At 45.6% G+C, this 24214-nt stretch overlaps 1 protein-coding gene across 1 annotated transcript; it reads left to right on the top strand.

Moving 5' to 3' along the window:
• The first annotated feature begins 1856 nt into the window (after positions 1-1856).
• Positions 1857-22336, top strand: LOC115124622 (eukaryotic translation initiation factor 4E-binding protein 3-like). The gene is made up of 3 exons (XM_029654043.2): positions 1857-2339; positions 12522-12698; positions 21739-22336. Exons 1-3 carry the CDS (start codon positions 2207-2209, stop codon positions 21765-21767), a joined length of 339 nt encoding a protein of 112 aa, XP_029509903.1. The 5' UTR covers positions 1857-2206; the 3' UTR covers positions 21768-22336.
• Positions 22337-24214: the final 1878 nt, after the last annotated feature.

The raw sequence follows: 24214 nt of genomic DNA, 5'->3' as shown, positions 1-24214 counted from the left end.
GCCAGAAGTATACAGAATGTTGTTGTCTGCATAGAGGTGGATCAGAGAATCACCAGCAGCAAGAGCGACATCATTGATCTGTACAGAGAAGAGTCGGCCCGAGAATTGAACCCTGTAGCACCCCCATAGAGACTGCCAGAGGTCCGGACAACCGGCCCTCCGATTTGACACACTGAACTCTATCAGAGAAGTAGATGGTGAACCAGGTGAGGCAGTCATTTGAGAAACCAAGGCTGTTGATACCTTTTGGCAAACTCCATGAGGGCTGTTGTGCCTTTTACTGAGGAGTGGCTTCCGTCTGGCCACTCTACCATAAAGCCCTGATTGGTGGAGTGCTACAGAGATGGTTGTCCTTATGGAAGGTTTTCCCATCTCTACAGAGGAGCTCTCTGTGACCATCGGGTTCTTGGTCACCTCCCTGACCAAGGCCCTTCTCCGCAGATTGCTCAGTTTGGCCGGGCGTCCAGCTCTAGGAAGAGTCTTGGTGGTTCCAAACGTCATCCATTTAAGAATGATGGAGGCCACTGTGTTCTTGGGGACCTTCAATGCTGCAGAAATGTTTTGGTACCGGTCCCCAGAAGTCACGACACAATCCTGTCTTGGAGCTCTACGGAAAAATGATTCGACCTCATGGCTTGGTTTTTGTTCTGTCACCTGTGGGACCTTATAGACGGGGTGGTGCCTTTCCAAATCATGTCCAATCAATTGAATTTAGCACAGGTGGACTCCAAGTTGTTGAAACATCTTAACGATGATCAATGGAAACGATGCACCTGAGCTCAATTTCGAGTCTCATAGAAAAGGGTCTGAAATTTCTAAAAACCTGTGTTTGCTTTGTCATTATGGGGTATTGTGGTGCCATTATGTGGTATTGTGTTTTGATTGACGAAGAAAATGCTTTAATCAATTTTAGAATAAGGCTGTAAAGTAACAATGTGGAAAAGGGAAGGGGTCTGAACTTCCCAAATACACTATATGATAAACAGAGTAGCAGCAGCCTTTGTGTGTGTGTACGTATTCAGTGCAAAAATACATTTGAAGGGTCAATGCAGATTTTAATAAACAATGGCAACACTGCCATGTTGACCTGAGCCTTGTCGGAAAACCGGTGTCCCGACTTTCGCTGTTTTCGGGAAACGTGTGTGCACATTAGTTCAATTTTGGGTAAAACTTTGTCAGTCATTGTGTCCTTTTCGGCGGGCCGTGAGTTATGATGACCAATTGGATACCACGAAATTTGGGAGAAATTCGGGTCAATTAAATAAATGTCATACAGTACCACACTCCCTGTTCCAATGACATGTATTATAAAACAATCAATACTGTATCAATTAAATATATTTATCTCACGCGGGTGATACGTTTATTGTGCAGCCATGAATGTATAATATATCTAGTCTGTGTACACATCACATGTAAATGGAAATAAGTTGTTCAGAGTGGTATCAATACACAGAGGATCCATTTAGGGATGTCATAACTTCATTGGCTGTGTTCAGTCATAGGTTGGTACATTATCAGAATGTTGTGAATTGATGTAGATCAGTTTATTCTCTTTTTTGATGGAATTTATTGTATTTGGAGTCTTGGTGTTGTTTCTGCTGAATAATGTATTTGCTTTGCAATTGTTGTCAAGTGAAACAAATTGGGACTTGTTTCTGGTCAGTGTTGCTTTCTGTTCTACACCATCGCTTCAGATTAGATCCACTAGATTACTTCCGGATCGAAATTATCATGTCACTCCGTTTTGGACAGTTCCACCCTTCACAGGCGGAGCTAATATTTGATTGACCAACCAGTCGCCCTTCTTCGTGGAGATCAGGTTCGGCTGTTGCCTTTGTATGTATAATATATGGCTGTAGTGATCACATCACGTCACATGACCAGAGTCACCCTGATGTTAAATGCACGCGAACATCTTCAATAGCCAGTTCGTTGTCTCAAGCTACGGTTGTTGCTGAGCTGACAGCTATACTTATCTGGCAACAAAACCGTCCGCCCCGAACAGCTCTGCAGTCGATTCCGTCTGTTTTTATTTTGTTAGCTAAAACGAGCTACTGTGGTTAATGTTTTGTTGTTGTTTATCTTGTTAGCAAATTACTTGTTTTGGGGGAAACGTTAGTAAACAATCCAATTTGCAAGATCAACCGATCTTCACACTAAGCATCTGTCTGCGGTTGATCAGAAGAGCCCAAATAAACCCAGGATGACGACCAACGCTCAGGAGGCGAAGAGTTGCCCAATCCCTACCCGGGTGCTCACCCTGAAAGACTGGTCTCAGCTCCCCGACTGCTACAGTCAGACTCCCGGGGGTACTCTCTTCTCCACAACGCCCGGAGGTAAGAGCACCTGGCCCGGATGTTTACGACCAACCATGCAGCACGTACAACACGTTTTCTACCAGTGGTAGTTTAGCTAAGGTTAGCCAGCTACTTTTTTTTAGATAGAAAACTAACGTTTATAATGTAGGAAAAGGGGAACTAAACTAGCTAGGTACTTGACGTTGGTTGTCAAAGGAAATAACACGTTCGCGTTAATTATAGCTGTATTGAAACGTACATTTACTTCCCCAAATCTTGCAACCTCTCAACGTTACTTAACCCTCACGGTCTTGTGACTCCAGTTTATAAGGGGTCGGATATAATACATGAGCAAATGAGTGACACGTGCTTGTTAGCTAGCTGGCTAAAACGAGGTTAGTCATGTCTGTTTGACTTGCAGCATACTGTGTTTGTTGGAAATTGCGTATGGTATGTGATATTTTAAATGCAACTGCAACTTCATTCAATGCCTCTTTAAAAATAAAATGGTTTGTGTTCATATTATTGCGTCCAGTCATTTTAATATGGGACCTCACTCTTCCCGTAATGTTACGGCAATATTCTTATTGAAAAACGAAAATGATTTAAGTGATGTGGAAGAAAACAGGGATCACGTGTTCAACTGCATGGCTGCTGTTTACGTGCAGTCTGTGCAGAGCAGTATGAAGGTGGGATTCGGTAGTGTCTGTTTACTACTCTGCTCAGACCTGTGTAAACTCGCTGAGAGAACTGGCTGCTGAAATTCACATTCAAAACAGCTCATGTAAAGTGCTATGTTGGGAACCAATTGCCAATTAACTTTGCTGGGGCAGTTGAGATCTGCTATATATAGATCTCTTAATATGGAAAACATGCCACATTATGTAAGCTAAGTAGCCATAGTGATGGGAGTTATGGTTGTCAAATTTGGCACAACATTCTTGAGCGGAAAAGCCGATTGGTGGACAACAAGCTCCTCTTAACCTATGACCTATTGGTGGGCGGGCCAGATTCAGGGTGATGATTGGGGAGGAGAGAGGGAGACACCCTCTGGGCGCCACCACAGCTTCTCTGGTGCATTTCAGGAATACTGTAGGAACATTCTGTTCTCGCCAAGTGGAGAGTGAGAGGGAGCGATGGAAAAATCCAGAAAAGAGCTGTTAAATTCTACAACCACCCAAAAGGAAGCAATTCCCAGACCTTCCATAACAAAGCCAACACCTACAGACGGATGAACCTTGAGAAAAGTCCCCAAAGCAAGCTGGTCCTGGGGCTCTGTTCAAACACACCCCACAGAGCCCCAGGACAGCAACACAATTAGACCCAACCAAATCATGAGAAGACAAAAAGATTATTACTTGACACATTGCTTCGTTTTTTTTGTTTATTCTTTCCAAACTAGAATGCTCTTTGTCCCTAAACAGAGTACAGCATTGCAGAATTCCTGACCACTGACTGACCCAACATTTAAGGAGAGCTATGACTATGTACAGACTTGGTGAGCATAGCTTTGCTATAGAAAGAGGCTGCTGTAGGCAGACCTTTGGAACTTTAGTTTACTGAGTGTAGTTTACTGTACGGTTTTTGTTTATTTAACTTTGATCTATTTCACTTGCTTTGGCAATGTAAACATGTTTCCCATGACAATAAAGCCCTTGAATTTGAGAGAGAGTAAAGTGTGAGAGGGGGAGGGATTGGGAAGCATAAATGGAGTGCAACGAGAGGCCTTTCTAAGAATTGTTGAAGTGAGGACATGGTGGAATGTGTGATTTGGCTGAGAGCAGAAAGCAGTGTGGTTTCAGGTCCTCTATGGATCCTTCATGTTACTTTTGCGTCATGGAAGACTTGGCCAGACCAGAAGAAACTAGTGAAGAGTTTTAAGGAGTAGTTATAACATGGTTATATCAGCTGTGTTACTGTCATTACACTACTTATGGTGATTCTTCATTGATGCCTTACAACAGGTGCTCCCGAGTGTCACAGTGGTCTAAGGCACTGAATCTCAGTGCCAGAGGTGTTACTACAGACCCTGGTTTGATTCCAGGCTGTATCACAGTCGGCCAGGATTGCGAGTCCCATAGCGCGGCGCACAATTGGCTCAGCGTCGTCCGGTTTTGGCCGGGGCAGGCCGTCATTGTAAATAAGAATATGTTCTTAACTGACTTGCCTAGTTAAATAAATAAAAACATTTGGCCTAGAGCAGTTTTACATGATGCTTCTATAACCAGAAGTTAATTTTTACAATTAACTGTTGATGTGAGCACAACAAGCATTACACATGGTTTGGAGAGACTGCTCCGGTCCCCCGGCCAATCTCTCCCTGCTGTAATGTAATGTTATGAGGGGAGGGTGGGTGGGTGTTATCTTCTCCCTGGCCAATCTCTCCCTGCTGTAATGTGATGAGGGGAGGGAGGGTGGGGGTTGTTATCCTCTCCCCTGGCCAATCTCTCCCTGCTGTAATGTTATGAGGGGAGGGTGGGTGGGTGTTATCCTCTCCCCTGGCCAATCTCTCCCTGCTGTAATGTGATGAGGGGAGGGAGGGTGGGTGGGTGTTATCCTCTCCCCTGGCCAATCTCTCCCTGCTGTAATGTGATGAGGGGAGGGAGGGTGGGTGTTATCCTCTCCCTGGCCAATCTCTCCCTGCTGTAATGTGATGAGGGGAGGGAGGGTGGGTGGGTGTTATCCTCTCCCCGGCCAATCTCTCCCTGCTGTAATGTGATGAGGGGGGAGGGAGGGTGGGTGTTATCCTCTCCCCTGGCCAATCTCTCCCTGCTGTAATGTGATGAGGGGAGGGAGGGTGGGTGGGTGTTATCCTCTCCCCTGGCCAATCTCTCCCTGCTGTAATGTGATGAGGGGAGGGTGGGTGGGTGTTATCCTCTCCCCTGGCCAATCTCTCCCTGCTGTAATGTGATGAGGGGTGATGAGGGTGGGTGGGTGTTATCCTCTCCCCTGGCCAATCTCTCCCTGCTGTAATGTGATGAGGGGAGGGAGGGTGGGTGTTATCCTCTCCCCTGGCCAATCTCTCCCTGCTGTAATGTGATGAGGGAGGGAGGGTGGGTGGGTGTTATCCTCTCCCCTGGCCAATCTCTCCCTGCTGTAATGTGATGAGGGGAGGGAGGGTGGGTGTTATCCTCTCCCTGGCCAATCTCTCCCTGCTGTAATGATGATGAGGGAGGGAGGGTGGGTGGGTGTTATCCTCTCCCCTGGCCAATCTCTCCCTGCTGTAATGTGATGAGGGGAGGGAGGGTGGGTGTTATCCTCTCCCTGGCCAATCTCTCCCTGCTGTAATGTGATGAGGGGAGGGAGGGTGGGTGGGTGTTATCCTCTCCCCTGGCCAATCTCTCCCTGCTGTAATGTGATGAGGGGAGGGTGGGTGGGTGGGTGTTATCCTCTCCCTGGCCAATCTCTCCCTGCTGTAATGTGATGAGGGGAGGGTGGGTGGGTGTTATCCTCTCCCTGGCCAATCTCTCCCTGCTGTAATGTGATGAGGGGAGGGAGGGTGGGTGTTATCCTCTCCCTGGCCAATCTCTCCCTGCTGTAATGTGATGAGGGGAGGGAGGGTGGGTGTTATCCTCTCCCCTGGCCAATCTCTCCCTGCTGTAATGTGATGAGGGGAGGGGGTGGGTGGCCAATCTCTCCCTGCTGTAATGTGATGAGGGGAGGGAGGGTGGGTGTTATCCTCTCCCCTGGCCAATCTCTCCCTGCTGTAATGTGATGAGGGGGGAGGGTGGGTGGGTGTTATCCTCTCCCCTGGCCAATCTCTCCCTGCTGTAATGTGATGAGGGGAGGGAGGGTGGGTGTTATCCTCTCCCCTGGCCAATCTCTCCCTGCTGTAATGTGATGAGGGGAGGGAGGGTGGGTGGGTGTTATCCTCTCCCTGGCCAATCTCTCCCTGCTGTAATGTGATGAGGGAGGGAGGGTGGGGGGTGTTATCCTCTCCCCTGGCCAATCTCTCCCTGCTGTAATGTGATGAGGGGAGGGAGGGTGGGTGGGTGTTATCCTCTCCCCTGGCCAATCTCTCCCTGCTGTAATGTGATGAGGGGAGGGGGGTGGGTGGGTGTTATCCTCTCCCTGGCCAATCTCTCCCTGCTGTAATGTGATGAGGGGAGGGTGGGTGGGTGTTATCCTCTCCCCCGGCCAATCTCTCCCTGCTGTAATGTGATGAGGGGAGGGAGGGTGGGTGTTATCCTCTCCCCTGGCCAATCTCTCCCTGCTGTAATGTGATGAGGGGAGGGAGGGTGGGTGTTATCCTCTCCCCTGGCCAATCTCTCCCTGCTGTAATGTGATGAGGGGAGGGAGGGTGGGTGTTATCCTCTCCCCTGGCCAATCTCTCCCTGCTGTAATGTGATGAGGGGAGGGTGGGTGGGTGTTATCCCATTACCACTGACAGTGTAGCATTACATGGGATGGGCTAGGTTTCATGTGAACCGAGAGATTGGCCACAGAGCTGGACTTAGCTGGGCCTTTTCTGCATAACTCAGGGCCAGGGTACTATAGTTTAGCTGCTGGCTGTCCTGTTCTTTCTGCATAGCTTCTGCCTAAATTCCTGTCCTAATGTTTACACACACACACACACTCCCTCCGCTTTCCTTTTGTTCAGAACAGGGTGCTCAACTGGCAGAGGTTGTATAGTGTGTGGAAATGTAACTGTTCTGCACTGTATCAGTTGTAACTACAGCGTGCTGTACTAATACTCAGTGGTGGAAAAAGTACCCAATTGTCATTCTAAAGTAAAGATGCCTTAATAGAAAGTAACTTGAGACAAAGTGAAAGTCAGCCAGTAAAATACTTGAGTAGAACTATTTGGTTTTAAATATACTTAAGTATCAAAAGTAAATGTAATTGCTAAAATGTACTTAAGTATCGAAAGTGTAAATGTCCCTTATATTAAGAAAACCAGACAGCACAATTTGGCCCCTGGCCATCTGAAGTCAATGTTGTCTTGCATTTTTTAACATTTGTTACCTTAAATCACCCGTTCCCTTTTTGACAACCAGTCTTTGTTCTGGCATCTCTGTTTTGTTCTGGCATCTCTGTTTTGTTCTGGCATCTCTGTTTTGTTCTGGCATCTCTGTTTTGTTCTGGCATCTCTGTTTTGTAGGCCAATGGAAGTGCTAAAAGAGCGGGGGGAGAATCATAAAACTACTGTACCTGCCTCTAAAAAGCTGTGATTTGAATCCTAGCTCTGGTAAAGGCAGCTCCTCACAGTCTGCTCCAAACTCAGATGCAACTAACCCTATTACCCTTTCTTCCTCCCCCCACACCACCAAGTCCTCCATCCCCCCCCACACCACCCTGGCTCGGCCCTCTCCGCCTTCTCCCACATCCCCTCCCTCTCTAATGGTTCCTCAAACTCCCCACACCCTCTCACACAGGTAAAGCACCCCCCGATGGCCAGGGGCAGGCACACTTCAACACTCAGGCATAATTTACAAACAAAACATTCATTTGATTTGTTGTGAGTCTGCCAGATCAGAGGCAGTAGGGATGGCCAGGGATGTTCTCTTGATAAGTGTGTGAATTTGATCATTTTTCCTGTCCTACTAAGCATTCAAAATGTAATGAGTACTTTTGGGTGTCAGGGAAAATGTATGGAGTAAAAAGTACATTTTTAGGAATGTAGTAAAGTACAGAACCCCCCGTTAAAGTACTAGTTGAGTACTTTCCACCACTGCTAATACTAAATACTGCACGGCAGCACTCCCCATCCTCTCCATGTAACCCTGTCCAGGGCAGACTTTACTAGTAGACACCACAACATTGGATGATTCATATCTAACGACTGTTTATCAAATGTTCCGTCAGTCGATAAACAGTGGTTCAGGTGAAACTTCAGTTCATCAGAATGATATTCAGTATGATATAATATCTATAACGACTGTTTATCAATGTTCTGTTGCAATTCAGGGGTGACATCAGTCTGTCAGCAACCTGTCAGAGCCTAGTTGTTTACCAAACAGTCTCTACTGTAGACATGCAGACAACCTTTGTATGGAGTGGCAAGTCAAGTTTCCTTTTACATACTGTATTCCAAATGGTCTAGGCCTGTTGTGGAAGAGATGACATAACCTCCACTCAACCAGGCAACCTCATGAATGGGGTATCACCACAGGAGGCCTCGTCAAGCCACCTAAGCAAACATAATGTAGGGAAAACTCTGCAGGTGACTACAGTACAGCTCTGTAGCGTGCGACACGGAGCGCCCGGTGCAGGCCACACGGAGCGCTCTGTGTGTTTGGTGGTGACCACATATGTTTCTGGTCTGCCTCCTGTCACCACTTCCTGGTTCTAGGAGAACTTGTTTATGTTCTCCACTTTCCTAGAACTGGCTTACTACTGGCCAACCCACAACTTCTCTCCTCTGTTTCCTCCGGTTTTCCTCTCTTCCCTTACTCACAACGGCCAGCTGACCTCTCCTCTGCCTCCTCCTCCATCTCCTCCTTGGGCTGAAAACCGTGTGTGTTTGGTATGCATCCAACAGCCCTGACCCTAAGGCCAGGGAGGGCCTCAGGGTCAGGGGTGCAGTCCCAGTTTCTTCCAGATACACTATTGTATTTGTGCAGCTTTGACATCAAACGATTCATGGCTGGTTTTCAAGGGGCATATTGGATAAATCAGGAACTAAATCATCCATTTTTGTACACTGAATAATGTGCTTGAGTTTATAACTAATCTCCAACAGATGTTATGGTACATGAGTCAATTTTAGGGATATCCCTGGCTAAAATAAAATTACTGGTCGACCGACTGTTGTCTGTTCTTCAGACCAATTGATTGGTGAACATATATATTACATATTGATACATCCTGTGTTTTAGTCATATCAGCTATATGCACTGAGCCTCAGACTTGCTGTGTTTTAGTCATATCAGCTATATGCACTGAGCCTCAGACTTGCTGTGTTTTAGTCATATCAGCTATATGCACTGAGCCTCAGACTTGCTGTGCTGTGTTAAAACAAATTGACAACGACTGGCTGTGACGAGCACCCGTTTCTCTGTGTCTCTTACCCTGCTACAGAGACCACAACATCAACAGAACAGTGTTTATCGCGCTGTCCGTGTTGCTGAAAAGTTGGCCAAAATCCCTAATTTGTTTAGGAAAACCATTACCCCAACCCGTGCTCTCTTTGTGACTCATTTATACATCACATGCACCTGACCAATATGGCCTGACTGGCTATAATGGCGCTGGAGGGGATGACTAACGTTTTACAGACTGCTAACCAACTGTGCTATTTATTTTTTATCCCACATTGTTTTTACAGTTGAAGTCGGAAGTTTACATACACCTTAGCCAAATGCATTTAAACTCAGTTTCACATAGTCCTGACATGTATTCCTAGTAAAAATTCCCTGTCTTAGGTCAGTTCGGATCAACACTTTATTTTAAGAATGTGAAATGTCAGAATAATATAGGTTTTTTTTTTCCAGCTTTTATTTATTTCATCACATTCCCAGTGGGTCAGAAGTTTACATACACTCAATTAGTATTTGGTAGCATTGACTTTAAATTGTTTAACTTGGGTCAAACCTTTTGGGTAGCTTTCCACAATAAGTTGGGTGAATTTTGACCCATTCCTCCTGACAAAGCTGGTGTAACTGAGTCAGGTTTGTAGGCCTCCTTGCACGCACACGTTTTTTCAGTTCTGCCCACAAACTGTCTATAGGATTGAGGTCAGAGCTTTGTGATGGCCACTCCAGTACCTCGCTTTGTTGTCCTTATGCCCATTTTTCCGCAACTTTGGAAGTATGCTTGGGGTCATTGTCCATTTGGAAGACCCATTTGCGACCAAGCTTTAACTTCCTGACTGACGTCTTAAGATGTTGCTTCAATATATCCACATAATTTTCCTGCCTCATGACGCCATCTATTTTGTGAAGTCCACCAGTCCCTCCTGCAGCAAAGCACCCCCACAACATGATGCTGCCACCCCCATGATGCTGCCATCCTCCTCAGACCAGAGGACATTTCTCCAAAAACAATGATCTTTTTCCCCATGTGCAGGTGCAGACTGTAGTCTGGCTCTTTATGGCGGTTTTGGAGCAGTGGCTTCTTCCTTGCAGAGTGGCCTTTCAGGTTATGTCGATATAGGACTTGTTTTACTGTGGATATAGATACTTTTGTACCCGTTTCCTCCAGCATCTTCACAAGGGCCTTTGCTGTTCTGGGATTGATTTGCACTTTTCGCACCGAAGTACGTTCATCTCTAGGAGGCAGAATGCATCTCCTTCCTGAGCGGTATGACGGCTGCGTGGTCCCATGGTGTTGATACTTGCGTATTATTGTTGGTACAAATGAACGTGGTACCTTCAGGAGTTTGGAACGGATGAATCAGACTTGTGGATGTCTACAATTTTTGGTTTCTGAGGTCTTGGCTGATTTTTCTTTTGATTTTCCCATGATGTCAAGCAAAGAGGCACTGAGTTTGAAGGTAGGCCTTGAAACACATCCACAGGTACACCTCCAATTGACTCAATTAATGTCAATTAGCTTATCAGAAGCCACTGAAAGCCATGATATAATTTTCTGGAATTTTCCAAGCTGTATAAAGGCACAGTCAACTTAGTGGATGTAAACTTCTGACCCACTGGAATTGTGATACAGTGAAATAGGGTTACGGTCTGTAAATAATTGTTGGAAAAATTACTTGTCATGCGCGAAGTAGATGTCCTAACCGACTTGCCTTAACTATAGTTTGTCAACAAGAAATTTGTGAAGTGGTTGACAAACGAGTTTTATTGACTCCAACCGAAGTGTATAAACTTCCGACTTCAACTGTTACTAATTTTGTACATAATGTTGCTGCTACCGTCTCTTATGACCGAAAAGAGCTTCTGGATATCAGAACAGCAATTACTCCCCTCAAACTGGACAAAGATTTTTCTTTAATGTGTCTGACTCGAAGGATATATTGCTTTGTCGAGCCAAGGATCAAATCGGCGTCATCTGTTTGAATAAAAGGGGGAGGAGGGCAGGTGCCTTGTAAGAATTTGTTGACGAGTAGGTAAACCATCACTGACCTTTGCACGTTGGCCAATAATACAATAATTAGAAAACAAACTGGACGATCTACGATTAAGACTATCCTACCAACGAGACATTCAAAACTGTAACATCTTGTGTTTCACTGATACGTGGCTGAACGACGACATGGATAATATAGAGCTGGCTGGCTTCCCCGCGCATCAGCAGGACAGAGCAGCTACGTCTGGTAAGACGAGGGGCGAGGGTGTGTCAACTGCTGTTGTGCAATGTCTAATATTAAAGCAGTCTCATGGTATTGCCCGCCTGAAGTAGAATACCTCATGATAAGCTGTAGACCACATTATCTACCAAGAGTTCTCATCTATATTATTCGTAGCCGTCTATTTACCACCACAAACTGATGCTGGCATTATGACCGCACTCAAGAAAATGCTCATCCAGAAGCGGCGCTCCTAGTGGCCAGGGACTTTAATGCAGGCAAACTTAAATCCGTTTAACCTCATTTCTACCAGCATGTCACATGCAACCAGATGAGAAAAAAACTATTGACCACTGTTACTCCACACACAGATGCATACAAAGCTCTCCCTCTCTCCATTTGGCAAATCTGACTATAATTCTATCCTTCTGATTACAAGCTAAAACTAAAGCAGGAAGTACCAGTGACTTGCTCAATACGGAAGTGGTCAGGTGATGTGGCTGCTACGCTGCAGGACTGTTTTGCTAGCACAGACTGGAATATGTTCTGGGGTTGCACTGACTGGTTGCTACGGAGGGCATGCACTGACCGGTTGCTACGGAGGGCATGCACTGACCGGTTGCTACGGAGGGTAGTGCATACGGCTCAGTACATCGCTGAGGCCAAGCTTCCTGACATCCAGGACCTACAGTGCTTTGCAAAAGTATTCATCCCCCTTAGTGTTTTTTCCTATTTTGTTGTACTACAACCTGAAATTTATTTTTATTTGGATTTCATGTAATGGACAAACACAAAATAGTCCAATTTGGTGAAATTAAAATAACTTGTTTAAAAATTTGAAAAAGTAAAAGTGGTTTGTGCATATGTACTGTATTCACCCCTTTGCTATAAAGCCCCTAAATAAGATCTGGTGCAACCAATTACCTTCAGAAGTCACATAATTAGTTAGATTGCACACAGGTGGACTTTATTTAAGTGTGTTTTGTTCTGAAAGGCCCCAGAGTCTGCACCACCAAGCTAACACCCCCCGACAGGAACACGCATCATCTACGACAGGAAGTTCCTCCTGGACTGTCGGAACTCTCCCATTGCCCGGACTCCTCCATGCTGCCTGCCCCAGATCCCAGGGGTGACTGTACCCGCTCTGCACCCTCTGGGCAAACTACAGGAACTTAAAGAGGAGCTGGAGGAGGAGGAGAAGGACCTGGGAGGTAGGAATATGCACACACCAAACACACTAGACATGCGTACTGTGTACACGCGCACACACACATTCTGTACAGATGTACACACTGACATAAACGTGCATATGAACATGTACACACAGGTAGAACTCCATTCAACCACCTATATGATAATGTTGACATGCACCTACCTGTATGTCCATTCAACCACCTATATGATAATGTTGACATGCACCTACCTGTATGTCCATTCAACCACCTATATGATAATGTGGACATGCACGTACCTGTATGTCCATTCAACCACCTATATGATAATGTGGACATGCACCTACCTGTATGTCCATTCAACCACCTATATGATAATGTTGACATGCACCTACCTGTATGATCCAAGATGGCGTAGCAGTCGGACGTGTGTTTTGTCTTGTCCCGTCCTGTATAGTGTAAATATAGTTTTTTTCCTCTTTTTTCCGTATATATTTCGTACATATTTTAATCTCACTTCCCAACCACAGGCTGAATATACTCTCCTGCAACCCGCATCACCCAATGTGGTACGGATCTGCTTTTTCTATGCTTTAGAATCGGAACCCTCATCAGAAGCTAGCCGCTAACTAGCTACTAGCTAGCCACTGCTAGCGGTCTTCAACGCTAACTAGGACACCAGCGCGACATCTACCCAAAGCATATCAGACTGCTTTTTCTCTACCCCATCTCCGGATTCCTACCGCAAGCTCTGAAGCTTTATACCGGATCATCGTAAATAGCTAGCTGCAATCCGAGTGGCTACTCCTGGCTAACGTCTCTGTCCCAGAGCAAGCACCAGTTAGCCTGGAGCTAGCCTCGAGCTAAACCCATCTCCCGACTACCCGAAGAGGTCCAAAAATACCTAATTTGCCAATTGGCCTGGACCCTCGACTGACCCTCTACTGCCGACCACGGAGCCCGCCGATCCATCACGACTGGTCCGCCCGACATAATCGTCCGAGGGGTTTCAACAGGCTTCTCCGCTGCGACATCGCCAAAGATCCATCTGCTGGCCAAGGCCCGCGAGCTTTCTGAATCGCTGTATCTCCAGCTCACCGCATGAAGAGGAATAAATAAACAGACTCACCCCATCGCGACGTCCCCCAAAGGTTAACTCTCTAGCCCTCGCTATCTCCCTGCTTGCTAATTCGGCCTGCTAACGGCTAGCTTGTCAAGCTCCGGTCCGCTAACTGCTACCTTGTCTAGCTCGGGCCTACGAACTGTTAGCTTGTTAGCACAGGCCTGCTAACCGTCTGTACCACCGCGTCCCAATCACTCTCTGACCCCATTTACTTTCTATCTCTTTTTGATTTTTAATTTGTTTATACCTTCCGGAAACCTGCCTCACCCAATGTGATACGGAATCGCTATTACTTTTACTCTTATTTTTATTTTATGACACTCAAGAACCTCCAGACGCTAACCAGCTAACTAGCTACAAGCTAGTTAGTCATTGTTAGTTAAAAAAAAAAAAAAAAAAAAAAAAACCTGAATCACTCGCCAGCCCCCCTGCCCATCCACCGCTGCCCCCTGGACACTGATCTCTTGGCTACATAGCTGACGCACGCTGGACTGTCCATTAATCACGGTACTCCTTTCTGCTTGTTTGTCTTACCTGTCGGCCCCGTTGCCTAGTCAACGCCATTTTACCTGCTGTTTGTTGTGCTAGCGGATTAGCCTCGCCTACTGTTTTTAGCCAGCTTTCCAAATTCAACACCTGTGATTACTGTATGCCTCGCTGTATGTCTCTCTCAGATGTCAATATGCCTTGTATACTGTTGTTCAGGTTAGTTATAATTGTTTTAGTTCACAATGGAGCCCCTAGACCCACTCTGCATACCCCTGTTACCTCCTTTGTCCCACCTCCCACACATGCGGTGACCTCACCCATTACAACCAGCATGTCCAGAGATACAACCTGTCTCATCATCACCCAGTGCCTGGGCTTACCTCCGCTGTACCCGCACCCCACCATGCCCCTGTCTGTGCATTATGCCCTGAATATATTCTACCATGCCCAGAAACCTGCTCCTCTTATCCTCTGCCCCCAACGCTCTAGGCGACCAGTTTTGATAGCCTTTAGCCGCACCCTCATACTACTCCTTCTCTGTTCCGCGGGTGATGTGGAGGTAAACCCAGGCCCTGCATGTCCCCAGGTACCCTCATTTGTTGACTTCTGTGATCGAAAAAGCCTTGGTTTTATGCATGTCAACATCAGAAGCCTCCTCCCTAAGTTTGTTTTACTCACTGCTTTAGCACACTCTGCTAACCTGATGTCCTTGCCGTGTCTGAATCCTGGCTCAGGAAGGCCACCAAAAATTCAGAGATTTCCATACCCAACTATAACATCTTCCGTCAAGATAGAACTACCAAAGGGGCGGAGTTGCAGTCTACTGCAGAGATAGCCTGCAAAGTAATGTCATACTTTCCAGGTCCATACCCAAACAGTTCGAACTACTAATTTTGAAAATTACCCTCTCCAGAAATAAGTCTCTCACTGTTGCCGCCTGCTACCGGCCACCCTCAGCTCCCAGCTGTGCCCTGGACACCATTTGTGAATTGATCGCCCCCATCTAGCTTCAGAGTTTGTTCTGTTAGGTGACCTAAACTGGGATATGCTTAACACCCGGCAGTCCTACAATGTAAGCTAGATGCCCTCAATCTCACTCAAATCATCAAGGAACCCACCAGGTACAACCCTAACTCTGTAAACAAGGGCACCCTCATAGACGTCATCCTGACCAACTGGCCCTCCAAATACACCTCCGCTGTCTTCAACCAGGATCTCAGCGATCATTGCCTCATTGCCTGTATCCGCCACGGAGCCGCAGTCAAACGACCACCCCTCATCACTGTCAAACGCTCCCTAAAACACTTCTGTGAGCAGGCCTTTCTAATCGACCTGGCCGGGTATCCTGGAAGGACATTGACCTCATCCCGTCAGTTGAGGATGCCTGGTCATTCTTTAAAAGTAACTTCCTCACCATTTTAGATAAGCATGCTCCGTTCAAAAAATGCAGAACCAAGAACAGATACAGCCCTTGGTTCACTCCAGACCTGACTGCCCTCGACCAGCACAAAAACATCCTGTGGCGGACTGCAATAGCATCGAATAGCCCCGTGATATGCAACTGTTCAGGGAAGTCAGGAACCAATACACGCAGTCAGTCAGGAAAGCTAAGGCCAGCTTCTTCAGGCAGAAGTTTGCATCCTGTAGCTCCAACTCCAAAAGTTCTGGGACACTGTGAAGTCCATGGAGAACAAGAGTACCTCCTCCCAGCTGCCCACTGCACTGAGGCTAGGTAACACGGTCTCCACCGATAAATCCACGATTATCGAAAGCTTCAATAAGCACTTCTCAACGGCTGGCCATGCCTTCCGCCTGGCTACTCCAACCTCGGCCAACAGCTCCGCCCCCCGCAGCTCCTCGCCCAAGCCTCTCCAGGTTCTCCTTTACCCAAATCCAGATAGCAGATGTTCTGAAAGAGCTGCAAAACCTAGACCATTACAAATCAGCTGGGCTTGACAATCTGGACCCTCTATTTCTGAAACTATCTGCCGCCATTGTCGCAACCCTATTACCAGCCTGTTCAACCTCTCTTTCATATCGTCTGAGATCCCCAAGGATTGGAAAGCTGCCGCAGTCATCCCCTCTTCAAAGGGGAGACACCCTGGACCCAAACTGCTATAGACCTATATCCATCCTGCCCTGCCTATCTAAGGTCTTCGAAAGCCAAGTCAACAAACAGGTCACTGACCATCTCGAATCCCACCGTACCTTCTCCGCTGTGCAATCTGGTTTCGAGCCGGTCACGGTGCACCTCAGCCACGCTCAAGGTACTAAACGATATCATAACCGCCATCGATAAAAGACAGTACTGTGCAGCCGTCTTCATCGACCTCGCCAAGGCTTTCGACTCTGTCAATCACCATATTCTTATCGGCAGACTCAATAGCCTCGGTTTCTCGGATGACTGCCTTGCCTGGTTCACCAATTACTTTGCAGACAGAGTTCAGTGTGTCAAATCGGAGGGCATGCTGTCCGGTCCTCTGGCAGTCTCTATGGGGTGCCACAGGGTTCAATTCTCGGGCCGACTCTTTTCTCTGTATATATCAATGATGTTGCTCTTGCTGCGGGCGATTCCCTGATCCACCTCTACGCAGACGACACCATTCTATATACTTTCGGCCCGTCATTGGACACTGTGCTATCTAACCTCCAAACGAGCTTCAATGCCATACAGCACTCCTTCCGTGGCCTCCAACTGCTCTTAAACGCGAGTAAAACCAAATGCATGCTTTTCAACCGATCGCTGCCTGCACCCGCATGCCCGACTAGCATCACCACCCTGGATGGTTCCGACCTTGAATATGTGGACATCTATAAGTACCTAGGTGTCTGGCTAGACTGCAAACTCTCCTTCCAGACTCACATCAAACATCTCCAATCGAAAATCAAATCAAGAGTCGGCTTTCTATTCCGCAACAAAGCCTCCTTCACTCACGCCGCCAAGCTTACCCTAGTAAAACTGACTATCCTACCGATCCTCGATTTCGGCGATGTCATCTACAAAATGGCTTCCAACACTCTACTCAGCAAACTGGATGCAGTCTATCATAGTGCCATCCGTTTTGTCACCAAAGCACCTTATACCACCCACCACTGCGACTTGTATGCTCTAGTCGGCTGGCCCTCGCTACATATTCGTCGCCAGACCCACTGGCTCCAGGTCATCTACAAGTCCATGCTAGGTAAAGCTCCGCCTTATCTCAGTTCACTGGTCACGATGGCAACACCCATCCGTAGCACACGCTCCAGCAGGTGTATCTCACTGATCATCCCTAAAGCCAACACCTCATTTGGCCGCCTCTCGTTCCAGTACTCTGCTGACTGTGACTGGAATGAACTGCAAAAATCGCTGAAGTTGGAGACTTTTATCTCCTCACCAACTTCAAACATCAGCTATCCGAGCAGCTAACCGATCGCTGCAGCTGTACATAGTCTATTGGTAAATAGCCCACCCATTTTCACCTACCTCATCCCCATACTGTTTTTATACTGTTTTTTATTTTATTTATTTATTTACCTTTCTGCTCTTTTGCACACCAATATCTCTACCTGTACATGACCATCTGATCATTTATCACCCCAGTGTTAATCTGCAAAATTGTATTATTCGCCTACCTCATGCCTTTTGCACACATTGTATATAGACTGCCCATTTTTTTTTCTACTGTGTTATTGACTTGTTAATTGCTTACTCCATGTGTAACTCTGTGTTGTCTGTTCACACTGCTATGCTTTATCTTGGCCAGGTCGCAGTTGCAAATGAGAACTTGTTCTCAACTAGCCTACCTGGTTAAATAAAGGTGAAAAAAAAAAAAAAAAAAAAAAAATGTCCATTCAACCACCTATATGATAATGTGGACATGCACCTACCTGTATGTCCATTCAACCACCTATATGATAATGTTGACATGCACCTACCTGTATGTCCCTTCAACCACCTATATGATAATGTGGACATGCACCTACCTGTATGTCCATTCAACCACCTATATGTTATTTCCTTGTCTTCGTGGAACCTAGTGTTTTAAGAAGTGGATGAGGGGGAGTAGAAGACCAGAGCAGCATTTTTAGAGACATTATCACCTGCTGTTATTCCTGTCTGTCTGACATGGTCACCTGCTGTTATTCCTGTCTGTCTGACATGGTCACCTGCTGTTATTCCTGTCTGTCTGACTGACATGGTCACCTGCTGTTATTCCTGTCTGTCTGACTGACATGGTCACCTGCTGTTATTCCTGTCTGTCTGACTGACATGGTCACCTGCTGTTATTCCTGTCTGTCTGACTGACATGGTCACCTGCTGTTATTCCTGTCTGTCTGACTGACATGGTCACCTGCTGTTATTCCTGTCTGTCTGACTGACATGGTCACCTGCTGTTATTCCTGTCTGTCTGACTGACATGGTCACCTGCTGTTATTCCTGTCCGTCTGTCTGACTGACATGGTCACCTGCTGTTATTCCTGTCCGTCTGTCTGACTGACATGGTCACCTGCTGTTATTCCTGTCCGTCTGTCTGACTGACATGGTCACCTGCTGTTATTCCTGTCCGTCTGTCTGACTGACATGGTCACCTGCTGTTATTCCTGTCCGTCTGTCTGACTGACATGGTCACCTGCTGTTATTCCTGTCCGTCTGTCTGACTGACATGGTCACCTGCTGTTATTCCTGTCCGTCTGTCTGACTGACATGGTCACCTGCTGTTATTCCTGTCCGTCTGTCTGACTGACATGGTCACCTGCTGTTATTCCTGTCTGACTGACATGGTCACCTGCTGTTATTCCTGTCTGACTGACATGGTCACCTGCTGTTATTCCTGTCTGACTGACATGGTCACCTGCTGTTATTCCTGTCCGTCTGACATGGTCACCTGCTGTTATTCCTGTCCGTCTGACATGGTCACCTGCTGTTATTCCTGTCCGTCTGACATGGTCACCTGCTGTTATTCCTGTCCGTCTGACATGGTCACCTGCTGTTATTCCTGTCCGTCTGTCTGACATGGTCACCTGCTGTTATTCCTGTCCGTCTGTCTGACATGGTCACCTGCTGTTATTCCTGTCCGTCTGTCTGACATGGTCACCTGCTGTTATTCGTGTGTGTGTGTGGAACGTCACTAGGTCTTAACCCCTTGACAGTACTGTGAAACTAGGCCACTGCAGCCTTGGACCCAAAGTGATGTAATACTTGTCAGTCAGGACCTAGCCTTCCAAGTCCTGGCCCTGTTCATTTACTATAGAACAAGGCTTCCTGCCTAGAAGTAGCCTTTTCACATTAGGTAAAAGGAGCCATGAGCACCAACATGTGAAGTTCATAGGAGTATGTCAAATGAAAGCTGGGTCTATATTTGAGTAATTAAGGCAAATAAAAAATGTGTCTAAAACTGTCCATCCTAAAACAGATGGACAAGGTGTCTTAGAAACATCTACCATTAAAGTCTTAAGATATTAGAAATGCCTCTAAACACAATGTTGACATAAAGACCTCTTGTCAACTAATATCAACACTTCTATTTAGTTTTGGATCATTTTTTTCTGCCTGTTGTAAGTTTGAGACTTTGCCTTGTGCTTTGAAATTCCGTTACCAAATACCCACGTATTTTCTCTCCCTCATGAGGGAGGATAATGAAAGGTCACAGAAGTAACAAGTGAAGGTAGACTTATCAATTAGTTAAGTGTTTTTACAGGTATCACATTTTGTTATTGTGTGATTTAAAACTTGATATTCCATTACCAAATCAGTAAATGGAATTTGTGCAATTGAATTGGTTACAATGTGGTAATTATGGTAGTCATAAAGAACAGTTGGGTTCACACAGCAGAGTAGAGTCCGGTAAAGATAAGTACTATAGTTCAGATCTGGTCTTGTTTGGGGGCAGAGCTCATTTTAAGATAAGTCTGTGTGTAGAATAATAGTGCATATTTCTACCTTTTTAGGATACATCACCATGAAGAGAATGACATTCAGATCCATAATTGTGTAGTTCAGATTAGGGATCCATGATGTAATTCTGTTACCGGGTTTAAATCCATGTTCTGGTTTGGCATACATTTTAAGTGGAAAATCTGAGTCTCAGTGCAATTCCATCTCTGTGGAATTGCCCATAGAACATTGTAATGTTGCCCTACCCAAAACTCTGCAGATATCTGTTTATCAGTGTGTATCTTATCTGGTACTTGACTGTAGATATCTCTATGTATCAGCTGGTTATCTGTTGTCCTAGGGCACGGTTTGGTTTTACAGCTGACACTACTATGATGTTGAGCTGTGGGCTAGTTGCAGACAGTGTCCTTATGTATCAGCTGGTTATCTGTTGTCCTAGGGCACGGTTTGGTTTTACAGCTGACGACACTACTATGATGTTGAGCTGTGGGCTAGTTGCAGACAGTGTCCTTATGTATCAGCTGGTTATCTGTTGTCCTAGGGCACGGTTTGGTTTTACAGCTGAGGACACACTACTATGATGAGCTGTGGGCTAGTTGCAGACAGTGTCCTTATGTATCAGCTGGTTATCTGTTGTCCTAGGGCACGGTTTGGTTTTACAGCTGAGGACACACTACTATGATGTTGAGCTGTGGGCTAGTTGCAGACAGTGTCCTTATGTATCAGCTGGTTATCTGTTGTCCTAGGGCACGGTTTGGTTTTACAGCTGACGACACTACTATGATGTTGAGCTGTGGGCTAGTTGCAGACAGTGTCCTTATGTATCAGCTGGTTATCTGTTGTCCTAGGGCACGGTTTGGTTTTACAGCTGAGGACACACTACTATGATGTTGAGCTGTGGGCTAGTTGCAGACAGTGTCCTTATGTATCAGCTGGTTATCTGTTGTCCTAGGGCACGGTTTGGTTTTACAGCTGACGACACTACTATGATGTTGAGCTGTGGGCTAGTTGCAGACAGTGTCCTTATGTATCAGCTGGTTATCTGTTGTCCTAGGGCACGGTTTGGTTTTACAGCTGAGGACACACTACTATGATGTTGAGCTGTGGGCTAGTTGCAGACAGTGTCCTTAAGTATCAGGCTGGTTATCAGAGTATGTTGAGGTCAGCACATGGATACTAGATAAACAGTTAAATGGAGCGTGTTTCAACAGGAGAGAGGGAGTGGTCTGAGGTTTGGCTGTTTCTATTGGTCATGAGATGACTGTTTTTGTGGAGAGAAGACACCATCCTCTGACCCCTCTTTCTGTCTCTCTGTGAGGCTGAAGATGATGGACATTACAGATGACTTCTTTTCTCTCCCCCAGACAGACAAATAGAAGGGTTTGGTGATTGTCTGCTGCTGCTCTGGGAGATTTGTTGTCTCGTCTGTCTGGAGTTGACAAAAACACATTTGTAAGAAGGATGAACACAACACTGTCACGCCCCCCCTGACTGATACAAGTAATGACTGATTTGTTCATGTCTCTTTTCTCTTCCTCTCCCTCTCTCTCCTCTCTCTCTCCTCTCTCCAATTCTCTCTCCCTCTGTAGATGACAGCCAGTTTGAGATGGACATCTGAGCAGCAGCTCATTGCCTCCTGTGGAGAGAACTGTTTTATCTTCTATTCTGACGTCTGATTGGTCCTTTACAACCAGCATGCGTCACATTCACCTTCTTCAACTTCCTTTTTTAAAACCTTTTTGTTGTTGAGGAAACCCCCCAAAATAAAGAGAATGGGGACATGTCGATCCCTGTGTTAGTATTATTTTTAGCACCAGTATGTGTCAATTTTTTAAAAGCGCAGAATGCGTCAATGGTTGCAGATTAGTGTCTGAGCTGCAAGGTTGGAAGAAGCAATACATTTGTGTTTGGACTGTTTTTGATTTGTACATAAGAGTACGGTACTTTGTATTTTTTAAAAGGAGAGAAATGTACGAGATTTTACATGAAACATATAGGGATGGAGGGGTTGGTCAAGACGGCAGAGTTGCTGCTGGGCCTATGAGGGGTCACCATGTCCGACCCTGGCATAAGGTTAAAGGTCAGAGGTGGGGGGTGACTGTTGGACAGGCTCTTCCATGCATCAACCTGTGGAGGAGGAACTGAAATGTATCAAAGTTCAAAATAAAAATCAGTATAAAACCTAAACTTGAGTTCAGTCATGTTCTTGTTGTTTCCTCATGTGGTCCCTATTTTCAAACTCTGCCAGAAAGCCATATGTCAGTACAGCAAGTTCACCACGTCATCACTTTAAATACACAAAACAACATGATCTGCCTCGCTCTCTTAAATCAAAGGATTGAATGAAATGAGGACTATACTGATGGCTGGCTTTCATTTTCAGATGTAAATAGAGACTCCCATGACTCTACTTCTACTATGATATGCATGTTCTGATTGCTAGTCTGGTGCCTCAGCATGTTCTGATTGCTAGTCTGGTGCCTCAGCATGTTCTGATTGCTAGTCTGGTGTCTCAGCATGTTCTGATTGCTAGTCTGGTGCCTCAGCATGTTCTGACCAGGTTAATGTATGTAGCTGTGTTAGTCTGTCTCCACTATGTGCCCTCAGCATTACCCTAATCAGCATAACAATCTACAACCATGTTTCCATCAAATTATTATTTTTTTAAACACAACAGGCCTGACGGAAACAGCAAATTCAGATCAAATACGGTGGGATCTTTCTGTGTCTGTAAAATGAATTATGCAAGAAATGGTGGTGGAAATATTAAATATGGATATAAATTGTAATCACTCAAATATTGTGTAGTTCAACCACTACGACTTTATGAAACCATGCAGTCTATAGGTTACATATGAAATGCGTTTTGAACTTCACAGGGAGGTGAAAGTGCACGGTGATGCTCTTGTCAATAAATATCGAGGGTCTTACTCCGGTGACATGATCATCTATGCTTGGCTGGCAGCTGTTTGACAATTAAAAAAATAATCTTGCTCTTTTGTCCACAATAATACCTGCGCTATATTTGCGAGTGCAAGTTTGGATGGAAACTTAGCTAATACAGTCTTTGCACAAACCAGCAGCACAGCACCAATAGACGGGTTGGTTGTTTTAGAAACAAAACTGAAGCGCGTAAAACTGCTGCAAAAACGGATGAGGTTGGCTTAGATTGAACATAGTTTACATGTTATCAGCCAATGTTTATTTAAAACATAAATTAAGTTTCACAATTAACACTTGTCTCTCAAATACATAGTTCCGGTTGTTTTATTAGCATAGACGTGAGGTCAGTCAAAACAAGACGTGGTGTCAAGAACAAGCTCAAACGACCTGAACAAGCCACTTACAATGGCAGTGATTTGTTGCTATAGCTACGGTATCTGACTGTTCAGAATCACGACCTGAACAAGCCACTTACAATGGCAGTGATTTGTTGCTATAGCTACGGTATCTGACTGTTCAGAATCACGACCTGAACAAGCCACTTGCAATGGCAGTGATTTGTTGCTATAGCTACGGTATCTGACTGACTGTTCAGAATCACGACCTTCTGCCCCTTTGAAGCGTGAGCATCGTTTTGATGACGTAGTTCAGACGGTTTAGCTGCTAAGGTATTACGTCATCGTAGAAAAGTAGGAAGTTAAAGCAGGTAACGTGGATTTCATACATTTAGTTTTGGTACAATGTGTTAAATCATTTGAAATAGTGCACGTGTAGCCTACATATTTTCTTGAATGGTTTCCAAACGTCTGCCATTAAAGCAAAACTTAACTCTACAATGTACCCAGTGTATAAAGTAGAACTTATTGAGTAGTCATTACATTGCGTACACTACACAGACCAGACCATTGACATTTAGGTTTCCTTGAGTGGAAATGCATAACAGACCAATGAATGCATAGTATTTAGGAGCCCCTCTAGCTTTTGTTTGGCATAACTTACTCAACAATGTTGACATAATGTACCCACTGTATAATGTTAGGCTGCATTGAGTAATCACTACAGTACTGGCTGGCTACACCTCTCTCTAGACCACGCCACCACTCTCTCTCTAGACCACGCCAC

Source organism: Oncorhynchus nerka, linkage group LG6, assembly GCF_034236695.1.
Source record: "Oncorhynchus nerka isolate Pitt River linkage group LG6, Oner_Uvic_2.0, whole genome shotgun sequence".
Lineage (NCBI taxonomy): Eukaryota > Metazoa > Chordata > Actinopteri > Salmoniformes > Salmonidae > Oncorhynchus > Oncorhynchus nerka.
This window is presented reverse-complemented; position numbering and strand designations above follow the sequence as displayed.